The sequence below is a fragment of the Rhea pennata genome, chromosome 3 (assembly GCF_028389875.1).
Source record: "Rhea pennata isolate bPtePen1 chromosome 3, bPtePen1.pri, whole genome shotgun sequence".
NCBI lineage: Eukaryota > Metazoa > Chordata > Aves > Rheiformes > Rheidae > Rhea > Rhea pennata.
The window spans coordinates 80,974,251-80,988,162 of NC_084665.1; the positions used below are offsets into that span (position 1 = coordinate 80,974,251).

At 35.8% G+C, this 13,912-nt stretch overlaps 1 protein-coding gene across 1 annotated transcript in view; it reads left to right on the plus strand.

Annotated features, from left to right (window-relative positions):
* Positions 1-13,912, plus strand: part of PREP (prolyl endopeptidase) — a 111,775-nt gene that overhangs the window by 15,714 nt on the left and 82,149 nt on the right. Inside the window, exons 6-7 of the mRNA XM_062572694.1 lie at positions 403-524; positions 13,065-13,170. Of these exons, the coding sequence (XP_062428678.1) occupies positions 403-524; positions 13,065-13,170 (228 nt within the window). The remainder of the gene's footprint in view (positions 1-402; positions 525-13,064; positions 13,171-13,912) is intronic.

Here is a 13,912-nt window from a genome sequence, read left to right on the forward strand (position 1 = left end):
ATTAACAGTCAGTTTCCCCTTAATTACCTCATGTGAGATGGAAACGAAAATATCAGTAAAGGGTGAGGGGGATTGTTTTTGTTTGCTTGTTTAGTATTTCTGGAAAGTGATGCCTAAAATGTAAAATCCTCACATTCAAAGAATGTCTTGCCTGCAATAAAGGGAAATGCTAATTGGACTGTTTTGCCACGTGGTTTGGAATTTTGTCTTGTTTTGGAGGGTTTTGCTTAATTCCCTGTGTAGAAGTCAGAATGGTTGTAGATTCAAATTGTTTGTAGTTTTCTGTGCTGAATGACTCCTCTTGAACGTGAAAGGAATGCAGAAGCCTAAGGGCATTTTGGGGAGGGGGATATTGGTGGATTCTTTCAGAACTAATTGATTTAAACGGCTGCATTTCACTAGGCACTGAGACCTCCACTAATCTCCACCAAAAGTTGCATTACCACGTATTGGGAACCAACCAGTCAGAAGATATCTTATGTGCTGAATTTCCTGATGAACCGAAATGGATGGGTGGAGCTGAGGTATGATACACGTGAAGCTTGTCGTCAGTTTATTGAGTTTTTCAGATTCTGTCTAACAGCTGGTAGTAAGTATGAGATGGAAAACATTTTGTTAGAAGAATGCTTTTTATTAGAGTTAGTTAACCATTGAACTAAGAACTAAAAATTGCTGAAAATAAGACTATTTGGTCTGCTTTAAATCAGTCTTTGTCTGTAATGACACAATGACATTTTTTTTTTCTTCTTTAGCCTGTTGTAAATTCCAGCATAGACAGGGATCATTTGTCAGTATTCTGATTTCTTCTCAGTCAGCTTGAACGCCAGCCTTCATTTCCTGCACAAAGAACTTATCACAATAATGTCTGAATACTCAGTCACATATTTATTTTCCCAGTATCTTTCCTGAAAAGAAAATAAGTGTCTATATATGTGTGTGTGTGTGTATGTGTGTGTGTGTATGTGTGTGTGTGTATATGTGTGTGTGTATATATATATATATATATATGTGTGTGTGTGTGTGTGTATATATATATACACATACATACATATATGAAAAAGAAAACATGTTTATTTTACTTACTCGTGGAGAATACAGATTGCATTTTCTGTTAATGCTGTATGCTCAGGTGGAGACTCTCAAGTTCCCCTGTGCTGGCACAAATATGGAGCCTACTGTGATACTGGAGATGAAATGTGTATCTGCTGGAATTGATTTCTTAAGCTTACTTTGTTGAGCTACAAGTATATTGTGGAACATTCCAGGGAACCTTAATGATAGGTAACCATGTTTTTTTCTGACTTCCAAGAATGATTCAAAGGACCCTGAGGCTTGTAATTAACATACGTTTTTGCCCTTCATATTAGATTTAACAGCACTTCATTAAGTGAGTGCACTCTTTTAACTGCTATTGGAATGTAGTAATCTTTCTATTAATAAAGAAGCTGATGTTTTTCCAAGGGATAATAATATCCTGTTGGACTTTTTTTGTACTCTCCTGGCTCCTGTTTAATCAGTACATTTTTACTTCCATAGAGGATCTCTCTTGGCCTGTCATCTGTGGTGAATGTGGGATATTTTTGCCTTAATTGAGGTATTCAGTTCCAATAACTACTTTGCTCTGAGAGTATGTCTTTTAAAAAATGTGATCATCAACCCAGTTTTGCTTCTCAGCATGTCAGCCCATAAAAATATTGGAAACTTAGGGTATTTTGGGCTACCAGAAAACAAAGATTCATTTGAAGAATTTGAGCAGTCAAATTACCAAGCAGTCAAATACCAGAATGTAGAAGACTACGAGGCAAAGAGACGGCATTGAGCTTTCTTTATACAAATCAGATTTATTCACAGAACCTACAAAAAAAAAGAATCTTTTTATGTTATCTATTCATGACACCTTTCCATCTCACCTGAACGTCGTTGTAAACTTGCAAATGAGACTTCGGGACTTTTTTTTACTATTTAAGAACCAGTCAATTCTGTTGAGTTAAACTGGCAATAAAGTAGTATTTGGAAACCGTTATCCTTATTTTTCCCCAGTTCCATAAATAAATGGGCTGCTTTCTGTTGGTGACAGATGTCTTGCAGTGATGTATCCACTGATTCACACAAATAATGCATATTATTATTATCATCAATCTGTAGTGTTGTGAGCTAAACTAAACGTATTGTTGTGAAGGCAAATTCATTTTCCTTTAGGAGGAGTATTGTTGTCCGGTTCATTAGAATATACAGCTTTTAGGGTGAGTGAAGGTTTGCAGTCTCAGATGGTACTAAATCATCTGGAAAGTTATCTCATCTCTTATACTAGGTGTAGAGATGTGTGTGACTTGTAGGTTAGGGTCTTATTTAGCAAACCCTTCTAAGATGGTAACATACTAACAGCCTTTTCTTATCTAAGTTAAGAAACGGGGATAGAGCATTTTGAGATCAGAAATGCAGAACTGAATGTGAGGACCATGGAAGAGATTTCATAATACAGTGCGTGTAGTGAGTAGCAAAGAGTTAGCCTGGCCAGGGCATAGAGAAGCAGCCATCTTGCATCTTCTGACCCCTTGCTGTGAAAAAAAATCTTGAGATAAAGGGGAAAAAAATGGGTTTTTTGAAAATGAAATGTCTCGGGTAACTTTTATGTGATTGATGAGAATATATAATTCTTACATTAAATGATCAAAAAATCCTTGGGGTAGGAAGAGAGGATTGGTAGTAATAGTTCCTGCTGCAGAATAGGAAAATAATATAATGCAGTGCAGCTACCAGCTCCAAAGTCACCTGAGTGGAAATACCCCATGAATAGAAAGCACTTTCTCAGGAAAGCGGGGGCGGTAGTGAATAGAGAAATGCCTCACTACTGTGGATTGTTGATTAATAAATTTAATTACATAGCTTCTTGTGATTGTTTTCTTTACTTCCAGGAGGCATAATCTTCCAGAGAGATGTTGGTATTTAAAAATATGTTTCTTGAATTTAAAATGAATTGGTAAGGCAGAGATGCACTCTGGTAAATAATCACAAGTTTATCTAAGTGATAATACTTTAAAACAGCTGATATTTGGGATTGTTCAATGAGCTCCAGCTGTAAAATGTGGCTTTGTGAATCCTGATATTAATGAAAGATGGATTTTAATGGTCAGGAAAAAAGCAAGTATTCTGCAATTAAAAAAAAAAGATCCTTGCAATTACAAAATGTGGTTTCACTCTTGTGGAATAGGTTAAAAATCTTCTCGGTAGGCCATTCAAACAAGTTTTCTAGTCTTTTTTTTTTTTTTTTTTTTTAAAAAAAAACAGTTTGACAGACTGGAAGACCACAAAATAATTGGAAAAATTAAAATGATTTTAATAAATCAAATGATAAGGCTTATTGACTTTGCTCTAAATAGTCTTCCTTTGTCCTAATATGCTGCCACTAGATTTAAAATACAGCTTTGCACATCTCAACATTTTACAAAAGTCTGCTCACTTGTATTCCTGTCACGTTAATAAGTGAACACTTTTATTATATAGAGCCCTACTAGGCCAAATTAACAGAAAAAGTTGGGTTCTTCTGTGTTTTGTACAAGCTCCAGTGAAGACGATTGATTGTATGGAGATTCTAATATAAACTATCAAACCTTTATAAGGATAGGGCTTCGATTTCCACACTCAGATTTAAAGTGGAAAGGAAATCCTTAAGAGACAGTGAAAGTAATAATATAGCTGTTATACTTAAATAAATAATCTCTGATGCAGTGTAGAGAGCTGATGTGGTGTGTATTTTCATTGGTGAGAAGAAATTGGGTCACTGATTAGGAGAAAAGAGGGTAGAGTAAAATTTTGTCAGCTTACTACATTTACAAGACAACATGCAATAAAATAGCTTCATTTTTTTCCCTTGTTACTCATTCACCACCAGCACTAGTATACTTGATTTAAACAAAGTCTGTGATGCTGAAAATGGTCTTGGCATAGAAATATGAATATATTTCCAGCTCCTCACTTGAATGTATAGCTTATGAGGAAAAAATAGTTTATTTCCAATCAGACTTTATATTTATAGCTAGATTATTTTAGAAGAAGCAACCATCAAATCTCTTCGTTAGTCTAGAAAATACATATATATTTTTGGTACAAATTCTAGGATGGTGGGGGATTTGGGAAGAAGCAGGGATGGAACCTATTTGAATAACATCCCAGTAGAGGGCAGTCTCGTATGAAGCTGTTTTAAAACCTTTGCAATGTCATAGTTACACTCTGAAAGAGGAGCGTTCTTGGGTTCCACCTCTCTGTTTATGTAGCATCTCCTTGCTTCCTTTCTGGATTCATATAGCATATATCTCTTTTACAGTCAGATTGTTACTCTGAAAGTTAAACAAGAAGTTATGTAAGAGCCTTTCATAGTTGGTAGTGTTAAAAGTCTGTATTGGCAGGAAAGTAAATAGAAATAAAAGGAAAAAGAAAACAAACTCTCCCATCCCATTTCTGCCTCTTCTAAAACAGTACATCATTTTATGTTGTCTAACATGCACTACGCACGATCCCTAAATTGATGAGAAAAGTACAGAGCTGTCAGTTGACATCATTGGTTCACAGCTGGGGAGGTGATCTTATAAATGAAATTCAGAATGCGGAGAAATAAGCTTTACCAGATGTAGAAGTGCAGCATCCATAGGGGAAGAATAAGCAAGATGCAGGCAGAGGCCTCAAAACATTTTTAGTTTGCTTAAGTGAGTCGCATCACTGAACCAAACAGGGCTGTGGGGTGGGTTTTGTTTGTTTTTGTAAAATCATATATTATCTTTTTCAAGACTGAATTTGGAATAGAACTGTGGATATTTTCTTTTAACCCTGGCAACAGATCGAGAGAGTTTTACTATCACCCAGGCAATCTTTCTGGCTGTAAGTGGGACTATGATAGAAGGTAATCTCTTACATAGCCAAGTTTGTGTTGCCTTGGGATTTAGACAACTTGCAGTGCACTGAAAAGCAAGCTGAAAGCCCCAGCAGTAATCTTGCATTAATCCGTAGGCTGTCACCTCAGAAGACTACTAGGTTTGCTCTGTGTTAGATTTAAGAAAGGAATGCATGTAAATATGCATGTGCATATGGCTGTGTTCCACTTCTGAACAAAGCTGTGCAGTGTCCTGTTACAATTGAAACAGCTGTAATCATCATGATCTAGGGCCAAAATCCCAATTCCTTGGTTTTGGTAGATCTCCTTCAACTGCAGGCTTAGTAAAGGCTCAGAAGGATATGGATAGCAATGTTCTTCATACCATCACATTCTCCTTCATTTATTGTATCTGACATCCAAGAATAAAAACCCACCTGAAGTCAGGGAATTGAATTAATGTCCAAAACAATTCGTCTAACCTATGGGATAAAGGGAGAGAGCATGCCGGCATCTTATTAACATATAAACTGGCTGTATACTACATAGCATATGTCAGTCCTGCTCTTCAAAATGTAATAAGCAGTTTCTCTTGGACCTGATTCTGAAATCCCACATACCTGTGATTACCCATAATTAGGTCTTTCAAAATCTGGTTGGTTAAATCAGTTTGGTGCAATCAGAAGACAAAATAAGCATTTTTGGCCACAGAGTGCCAGCTTTGGGGGCCTGAATTCTGCAGACAGTCCCAAGAGGTTAGTTAGTGAAAGGGAGTTCTTGCACCAATCCTAGTCTTCTCAAAAGACTTCTAGAACATAAAACACAATAGTTGTTCTATGTAGACTTAAATGACTTCACACACCACTCTAGATAATTTTAGAGCATAGTTCTATATACCTTTCTTTTTTAAAAAAAACTCATTTTACCTACTGAAAAATTGTTTCATCCTCTAGGAAGGGAAAAAGCTTTGCTTTTTAGTAGTAATGAGTTTAGTAGGAGTTAATAAAAGCAGAATTTGAAATGCTGGGAGATAACAGTGGTTTCTTGACTTTGTCATTGTACAAACAACTTTGTGGCACGGGAGCATGCTCACAATCATGACGTTAGAACACTTGAGGCTTTTTAGACAGCATAATTATTCTCATCTTTTACTGACTAAATGCTCTGGCAAACTCTGCAAGATTTCTTATTTTTCCCTCTGTAGAAGGGCTGTGTTTTGGCCAGGATTTTATTTTACTCATTTGATAGGAACCTTTAAAATATTGATAAATAATGTAAGGCAGGTAATTCAAATGTCCTCTTCCATGTAGCTTCTTCTGGGTCAAGCTGTGTTCTGGTTCTGTGCAGCATGCATGTAAAATTCAGGAAGTAAGAGTTATCATCAGTGCATTTTACAATAGTGGCTGGGTACAATCCTCAAATGAATGTTAAAAAAAATAGATTTCTGGTCAGTCACTCTAGGTGGTTTTAAACTGTTGTATACTTAGCATATAATGAAATGGCAGCAATGTTAAAGTGTAGCTTACTAATGCTGTGAGTTTTAAATCCTACTTATTAATGTCATATGTAGCATCTTTATTGCCACACATCTTACTTTCTCAGGCGGGTCTGATCTTCACTTAACCACATTCTGAGTGCACAGAATCCTGTTCCTAATATGACTGTTTGGCTCTATGTGGAAGTTTTGATGTGTTTTCTCTGTTCCATTATCAATTCATTGGATGGCAATGACAATTACCTTATTTGACATGCAGAGGACTGTGAGGTCTATGAAGAATAGTAGTTTGTAAAATAACCACAGATGAAGATCAGGATGTGTATTATAATAGTGTTAATGTCTGGAGTTACAGGAGAAGACAGTTTATCTTATCCTGGACATGGCATGTTCTCTAATAACTGAATTTTACTTATTTAATATTTTAGTAGCTCATTATATGGAAACAAATTATGCAGTGATTAGTTTTTTCCACCTCAGTAGTAGAACGGGCAAAGGTGGGGGAACCTTAATTGCTTATCTTAAAAAGGAGATAAAATGTATGGTTATCTTAATATAATATTATGCATTCAAAAGGCCCTGTTTGTGAGCTAAAAATAAAAGAGCTCTTCACTATTCTGAATCTTGCAGTGGTGACTACCCCGGTGGTATTCAAAGAACTAGCATTAATGTTTACTGCGGGTGCTGTTATACCCCTTTACTTAGAAGCAAAGCACTTTACTACTTCTCATAGATGTTTTATCTGATAAGTAATGTGCAAAGCCAGGAAGTTTGAAAACCCTACAATCTCTCCTGTTCATTCTTTTTTAATTATGTATGAAACGTCGGTCTGAAATGTATTGGTACTAGGCAAAATATTTAGCTTCATTTTCTTTTGTAGATCTCACAGATTATTACTGCTATTGTGAATGCAGAAGATGCAACTCATTTAGGCTCTTTATGACTTGCATGATGAATTAACAATATTTTGAAAAGAAAAAAATAAGTAGTTGGAAAATTCATTTTACTTGTATGCACTGTTTAGACTTTAGTTTCTCTTCTTTTGACACCCATTAATTTATCCAAGTCACAGGTAGACCCTAGCATCTCTTAACATTTTTCTAAGTAGAGATTACACAGAGAGGGAGAGAACAGTAAAATTGAAACAAAACTGCTAGTAAAAAGGGGGAGAAAAGCCACTAAAAAGTAAAATTTTTGCAGAAAAAGTTTACTTAAAAAGATTTGGTCATTGAAAGACTGAAGAAAATAGTATTTGTGAGCAACACTATCATACTGATACTTATTTGTATGGTCTAAACACAGTAACAGTGGCTATTCCAAAAATAAGAGATCTAATCCCTTCAAACTGCCCCCTGTCTGAAGAGCAGCAACAAAACTACATACTGTATGCCAACATTAACCCTTTGAAATATTCCTGAGTTTCATTTGCAGTTCCCTGTGATAGTGCTTGCTTTACCAGTGTTGAGCTACAGATTGGTGCTGTGTTCTGCCAGTATAATCATTATTTTGCTGAAGGCTTTGAAAAGCATTTAAGGTATTCAGGAGCTCATCTCCGGTTGAAAGGCTACAGGATTTCTCCTGTCCTATTTTGACAGGACCTATTGGTAATTTGGAGATGTTTGATTGCTATAGAACTGCCTTACCTTCTAACAGTGTGTGTTGTTCGAAATGACAGAAATTATTTTATTGAGAGAAATTTGCACTGACTGGGCTCTCCAGATCTCTTACAGAAATTCTTGAGATGTTTTCCTTTCAGCTTGGATTTGGGAAACCAGGAGAACTTACTTCTACTCGAAGCTGTTGGTTCTTAAACTACAGCTGTCTGTCTTACTAGGTTGAACCATGAAAGCATTCTAAGATTTGAGTGAGATGCTGGTATGAAATTTAAACTTGTAACTTTGTGGTTCAAGGGAGAGGATTGCAGCTGATCTCATGAAGAACATGTAGCCATCTAAGTGTAAGCTAAATGATACTGAGGAAATAGTATTTCTTTTCATTTTGAAATCCTGACTCTTGTCTGTTTACAATATAGAAAAGTCAGTAGCATTCAGGCAGTGATTACACATTTGTCAGCAGCACCATCTAAGCTGCCTTGAGCAGTCTCTGTCCATATTGTTTCTGTTTCCAGCCACTTGCTGCGGTGTGTCAGCTCAGACATTCATGCAGCTGCATGCTGAACTGAACTGAGAACTGAGCCAATGTAGTGGCGTGGTGAGGGAGATGAACCTGGGTGGGTATAAGTAACCATAGCAGAAGGAAGAGCTAGAGATGGAGACTACATAAGCTGGTACAGCTACCAAAATTTGTTCATCAGACTTGTAACTTTGCAATGTTGATGTCTAAATCTGCAATATAATATTAAACATTTTAGCATGCTGCAGTTAGTGTCATGTTCTGCTTTAGTCAAATTCCTTTGGGTTATAATATTCACTGATGTAAGAACAGTGATGGTGGTAGACCTAATTGGCATCCCAACAGCAATTTACTTTGGGAATTTCTACTTCTAATTAAACATAAACTGCTATCAATTCTTCACTAGTCCAGCTGGGAATGTAGAAAGAAAAAGTTATTAGATGTGCTCAAATTTGCTGTCATTGGAAGTTCTGAATTGCTCTTGCAACAACAACAGAAATTTGCAAATAAGTTTTGTTTCTTGGATAAAATGTACAGTCTTCTGTTAACTGTTAGTTCACAATATTAAAAAACATATTTGTGCAGGTTCTAAGCGTGACTGAAAGGGTTTTATGGATCATACTATTGAGTTTAATGGAAATTTATATTGGTATGCAATACTTACTGGTAGTGTTTTATGAGGAGGAGAGGAAAAGAATGTATCAGACAAGTTGTGTATCTACCAAGAAAAGGAAGTTCTTTTGGAAGTATTAATAGTCATTTAAGCAGCATATAGCAGTAACTAGTTTCATTTAAATTGAAACCTAACAAAACTGAAGATGCTTCTCTCAAAAATGGTTGTCTAATTTTAATTTCTGTTTTGGTGTATAATCTATCTTGGAGTAGGCGAGATGTCTCAATTTTGCAATCTGCCCTATTACATTTATCTTAGTTGTTTTCTTAACGTTGTTCTTGGTCCCCTAGGAATCTTAGGTGTGTTTTTCTGAGTGACTTCAGATATACGGACTCTTTTTTTAGTCGTGTAATTAGTTACTGACAAAATCCTTTGTAAGAAGACAACTTGGAAACATTTGCTTAAGTTTTAGTTAACTTTCCTATACTGAGATTTGGCATTGCCTTCTACTAAGTTCCCTTCCTGCAGCCTCAAAACTGTGGATCTGTTTGAATAGCAGTATAGTAAGGTCTAATTCTTCTAACATTTATTTTGCCTAGCTAATGTTATGAATATTTTGCACAATTAATGTTACGAGTATTAACCAAAGAAATTCTAACAAGTAATTAAAATCCATGAGTAAGTTTTTTGGGGGGTGGGTTTTTTTTGTTGTTTTTTGAAGAGGTTTAAATTTCTGTTAGGGACTGTCATAGGCAAGTGTGGATAAGAAATAGCCTCCTGCATCAGTTTCTAGTAAAACATCTAAATCTGGTAATTTTGGAATGTGCTCAGAAGAGCCATGGCAGCAGAGCCGCTCCAGGAGATGGAAGCTTTAAATTGATGACTTCCTAGTACTTCCTGCCTTCGCTTCGTAGACTTGCACTTTCAAAAGTTTTGCCAGCAAAAAGCAGAAAGAAGTAGTAGAGTAGAGTAGAAAGAAGTATTTATTGACGATTATATGTGCACAGCAGAGAGTATTTCAGAAATAACTTTGTTGTATGTGTGCATACTCATGCAGAGACAAAACGAGAAGCTTCATCTGAAAATTTATGATATAGGTGTAGTTCATGATGTCTATTTAACAACAGCCTTTAGATTTTTCTGTGTGTAAATCTAATAAAAATAGCAAAAATGAAAACACTGTGAGCTTCATTTAATTTGGCATAGTAAGCAAACGCGTGCAAATGAAGCAAATAGCCATCTCAGATGACTTCTAAGACATTTTATGCTGTTTTGTGACAGAAAACACCTAGTAAACTAATTCTGTCACTTGCAAACTTGAGAGAAGGTCTGATGTGAATGAAGTGGCTGTCGTTCAGAGAGTTACTCTCTAAGAGACTAAGCTGCCAGCTTTTTTCTCGCTCTGTAAGAGATGGACTCACAGCAGATACCCCTGGAACTTCTTGGGAATGAGACATCAAAAAGCTGAGCTCTAGCATGTGGTAAATCCTTCTGGTGTATGTGGTACTGGGAATTACTGCAGCCCTGTGCTAGAGGGTTAATATTCTGATTTTACTTTTAAAAAAAAACGTTGGCAAAGCACCTGTTTAAGGCAAGCATGTTTGGCTTGTGTTAAATGCAAGTTTGATGGTTTTCACCATCCTTCCATTTAAAGCAACTACATTTTTGTTAGCACATTTCTAACCATGGTGAACTGTACTATATCCTTATTCATCCACCCTGTGATTCCGGATCACTGGTATTTTGAAGGTGAATGATAAAATCCTTCAACTGTGCTTGGAGAGTGATGTAGACAAGTCTCTGTTAGTGATTTACTGACTCAAGAATTAAGTTAGCACTGTCAGCAGGGACAGCATTAGGGATCTAAGGGTGATGAAGTATCCTGGAACGTTGACCTGAGTGAAGCTGTTCTTTAGCATAGCTAGTATGTTCAAAGACTCTCATACTGGCCATTTTGGCATCTCTAAAGAGAGGAATCATAGTGAGGAAACTTGGGTGTAGTGGAGGCAGCATTCAATTTATGCAAATCTGTGAGAGCCACTGAAGGCTCATTTTAAGAAGTTAGTGACGAACTCTTTTCTGTAGATTCAATTCAGCTGGCAGGTTATGCATTAAAAATGGAGTGCTTACACAGGGATCAAAATACAGCGATTTCACCAAGGTAGATGCATCTTCCACACAGTATTAGCAGTGGGCATGTGCAGTTCTAGTACATCTCTGAAAATACGTAAATCAGTGGTTATCCCAACTGGTTTTCAATGAGATCTATGTGGCTGATCCTTCCCATGCCACTGTTGGGCCACATTTATTTCAATAGGATTCTGTGGGGCAGCTAAATTTCTTTTTGCATGGAATTAATATCTTGATAAAGGAGTTTAAAGCAAAACCTTTGACCTTGAACTTCCATCTTCATAAGAAACTCAAATTTTATTTGGACAAAAACCACTAGTAGCACACTTGAGTCTTAAAAAAGATAACCTACGTTAAAAAAAAAAAAAAAAAAAAAAAAAAAAAAAAAACTTGTTGTACTGTGTAACATTCAGTTTGAACACTGACATCATAGTCAATGATTAGAAAGAAACCAGACACCTGCATCAGCAGATGTGGCTGCCTCATCTTTTTTGGGGGCATCCTGAAATTTTGTTTGTAAAAACAAACAAATCTTTGTAAAGATTTTAATTGGTGTAGGAGGGCTCTCTTTGATTACTGTAGTTCAGTAGGAGCCTGGTAGTTCAGTTGATCACAAGAGCAAGCAGTGCTTTACATTTGACGTAATGAATTTACATAAACTTCTTCATAAGAACACATTGATTGTGGAGAGATGAAAGATATTTTTAAATGTTTCTTTTTCCTGCCAGCAGGTTTTGCTTTGACTGTTAACCTGCTAAAATGCCAGGTTAGTGCTGTAAACTAGTTGTAAACATGCATTTATGTGAAGGGCAGAAGCACTGATGGCTTCATTTGCTTGTTAGCTGCACTACAGTAGAAGACTATCTGAGAAGTGCTGCAGAGTTGCAGGGCAAGCTGAGCAGTTTGTGGTATCTCAACTCTGGCTCATTGTTCCCCAGTTCTTTCAACAGGATGTAAGAATCACCATAGCAGAACCAAGGGATTTTTAAAGCTTGAAAAAAAGGTTGAAGGTTTCTTTTAAGGAGCTGTTACATTTCAGTGAGACTCTGCCTTCTGAAGTGGTGATGATACACTTTATAAGCCACATGAATAAAACAGTGCTGTCAGACCACTGAGTATTAGTCTTACTTCCCTTGTCTCCTGTGTTAGAAGAATATAATAGGTGTTTGTGAGATTTTTGTAGCAATACCTGTGTTTCACTATTATGCATTTCATTTTGTGGCTGTGACTAGACAGAAAAATACTGTCAACGACCAATAATTATTATTGTGCTGCATGATTTTCAGTGCTAGTTTAACTATAATGCCAAGTCCCTTTTTGATTTTTGTAGACTTCCAGCCAATGTTAATGAGAAACACATCAAAGAGCTTTTTCCTCTAAAATCTTGTTCCTATCTGAGGATGTTGCATTTGATTGTTTAGGTGTCATTTCAATATGATCTTTTAAAACAAAAAAAATAGAAGAAATGTTGTTTATTTACCTTCTAAAATGCTACAAATTTTTTTCATCACTAACTCATTTAGGCTCCTCCTTTTCAGTTGGAATGCTTTTATCTTAGTTATTGCAAACTTTTTACTTTTTTAATTAAAGGAGGGAAAAACATACAGCTGTTTGATTTTGATCTCTTGAGATGTCACCAGGCTATGCTTAAGTTATTAAGGATGTAAGTGTTTTTGTTGAGTTCTGGCATTGTATTATATGCATCTGTTTATTCAACTAACTGTACTATCAATTAATTATTTGTTAGGAGTATATGGACTAACTTTTCAACTTAGATTTTTTTTTCCAAATAATGGATTGTCTTAATTTTCTGTAATTTCACACAGATATCAGATGATGGTCGATATGTCTTACTGTCCATCCGAGAAGGATGTGATCCAGTGAACAGGCTGTGGTACTGTGATCTACAAACAGAGTCTCAGGGTATATCAGGTACATGTTTTCTTACTTTATAACTATTTTTCACTATTTCTCCTACTTTTCAACATAAGATTTGAATTATTTATATATATATATATATATATATATATATAAAGAGAGAGAGAGAGATGCGTATAATAATATATTAACCTATTACATACTATATGAAATGTATATATTGCTTAAACTCTTTTGTTCAATGCAGAGAGTACGTGAAAATGCATGCTGCTAACTTTTGTATTCCTTTGTTACATACCAGGGGATGGAAAAATCCATTTTTAATTTTTTAGTGTGTTTAAAAAATCACAAGGAAAATTTGACATAATGTACGCATCCTTCATCAGTGTATGTTTCATTTTGTTTTCTATACCACTGGTACTTTTCCACATTTCTTTGGGTTTTTTTTCCACATTTGAAAAATACATAATGTCTCTCCTTTGATGTAGTGGTCTCTTTTTAAAAAGGTCCCTGGTTTGTCTATAACCTTGTTTTTTTCTGTGTACAATACTAAGAAACAAACAAAAATCCTTAAATATTTTATAAGATAATAAAACTTTGTTCTGTAGCATCATTATTCTAACAGTAGCTTTATCTACTGATGTTTGAAATACATGCTTATTTGTTTCATTGCATTGTAGTTGGATTAGCTTTTGGCTTTTGCGGATTTGGTCTTCTAGCCTGAATAGTATGAGCAGAAAGCACAGTACTTTGCTGCTTATGGCTGTTGTTGATGGCTGGTAGAGTTAGTTGTTTT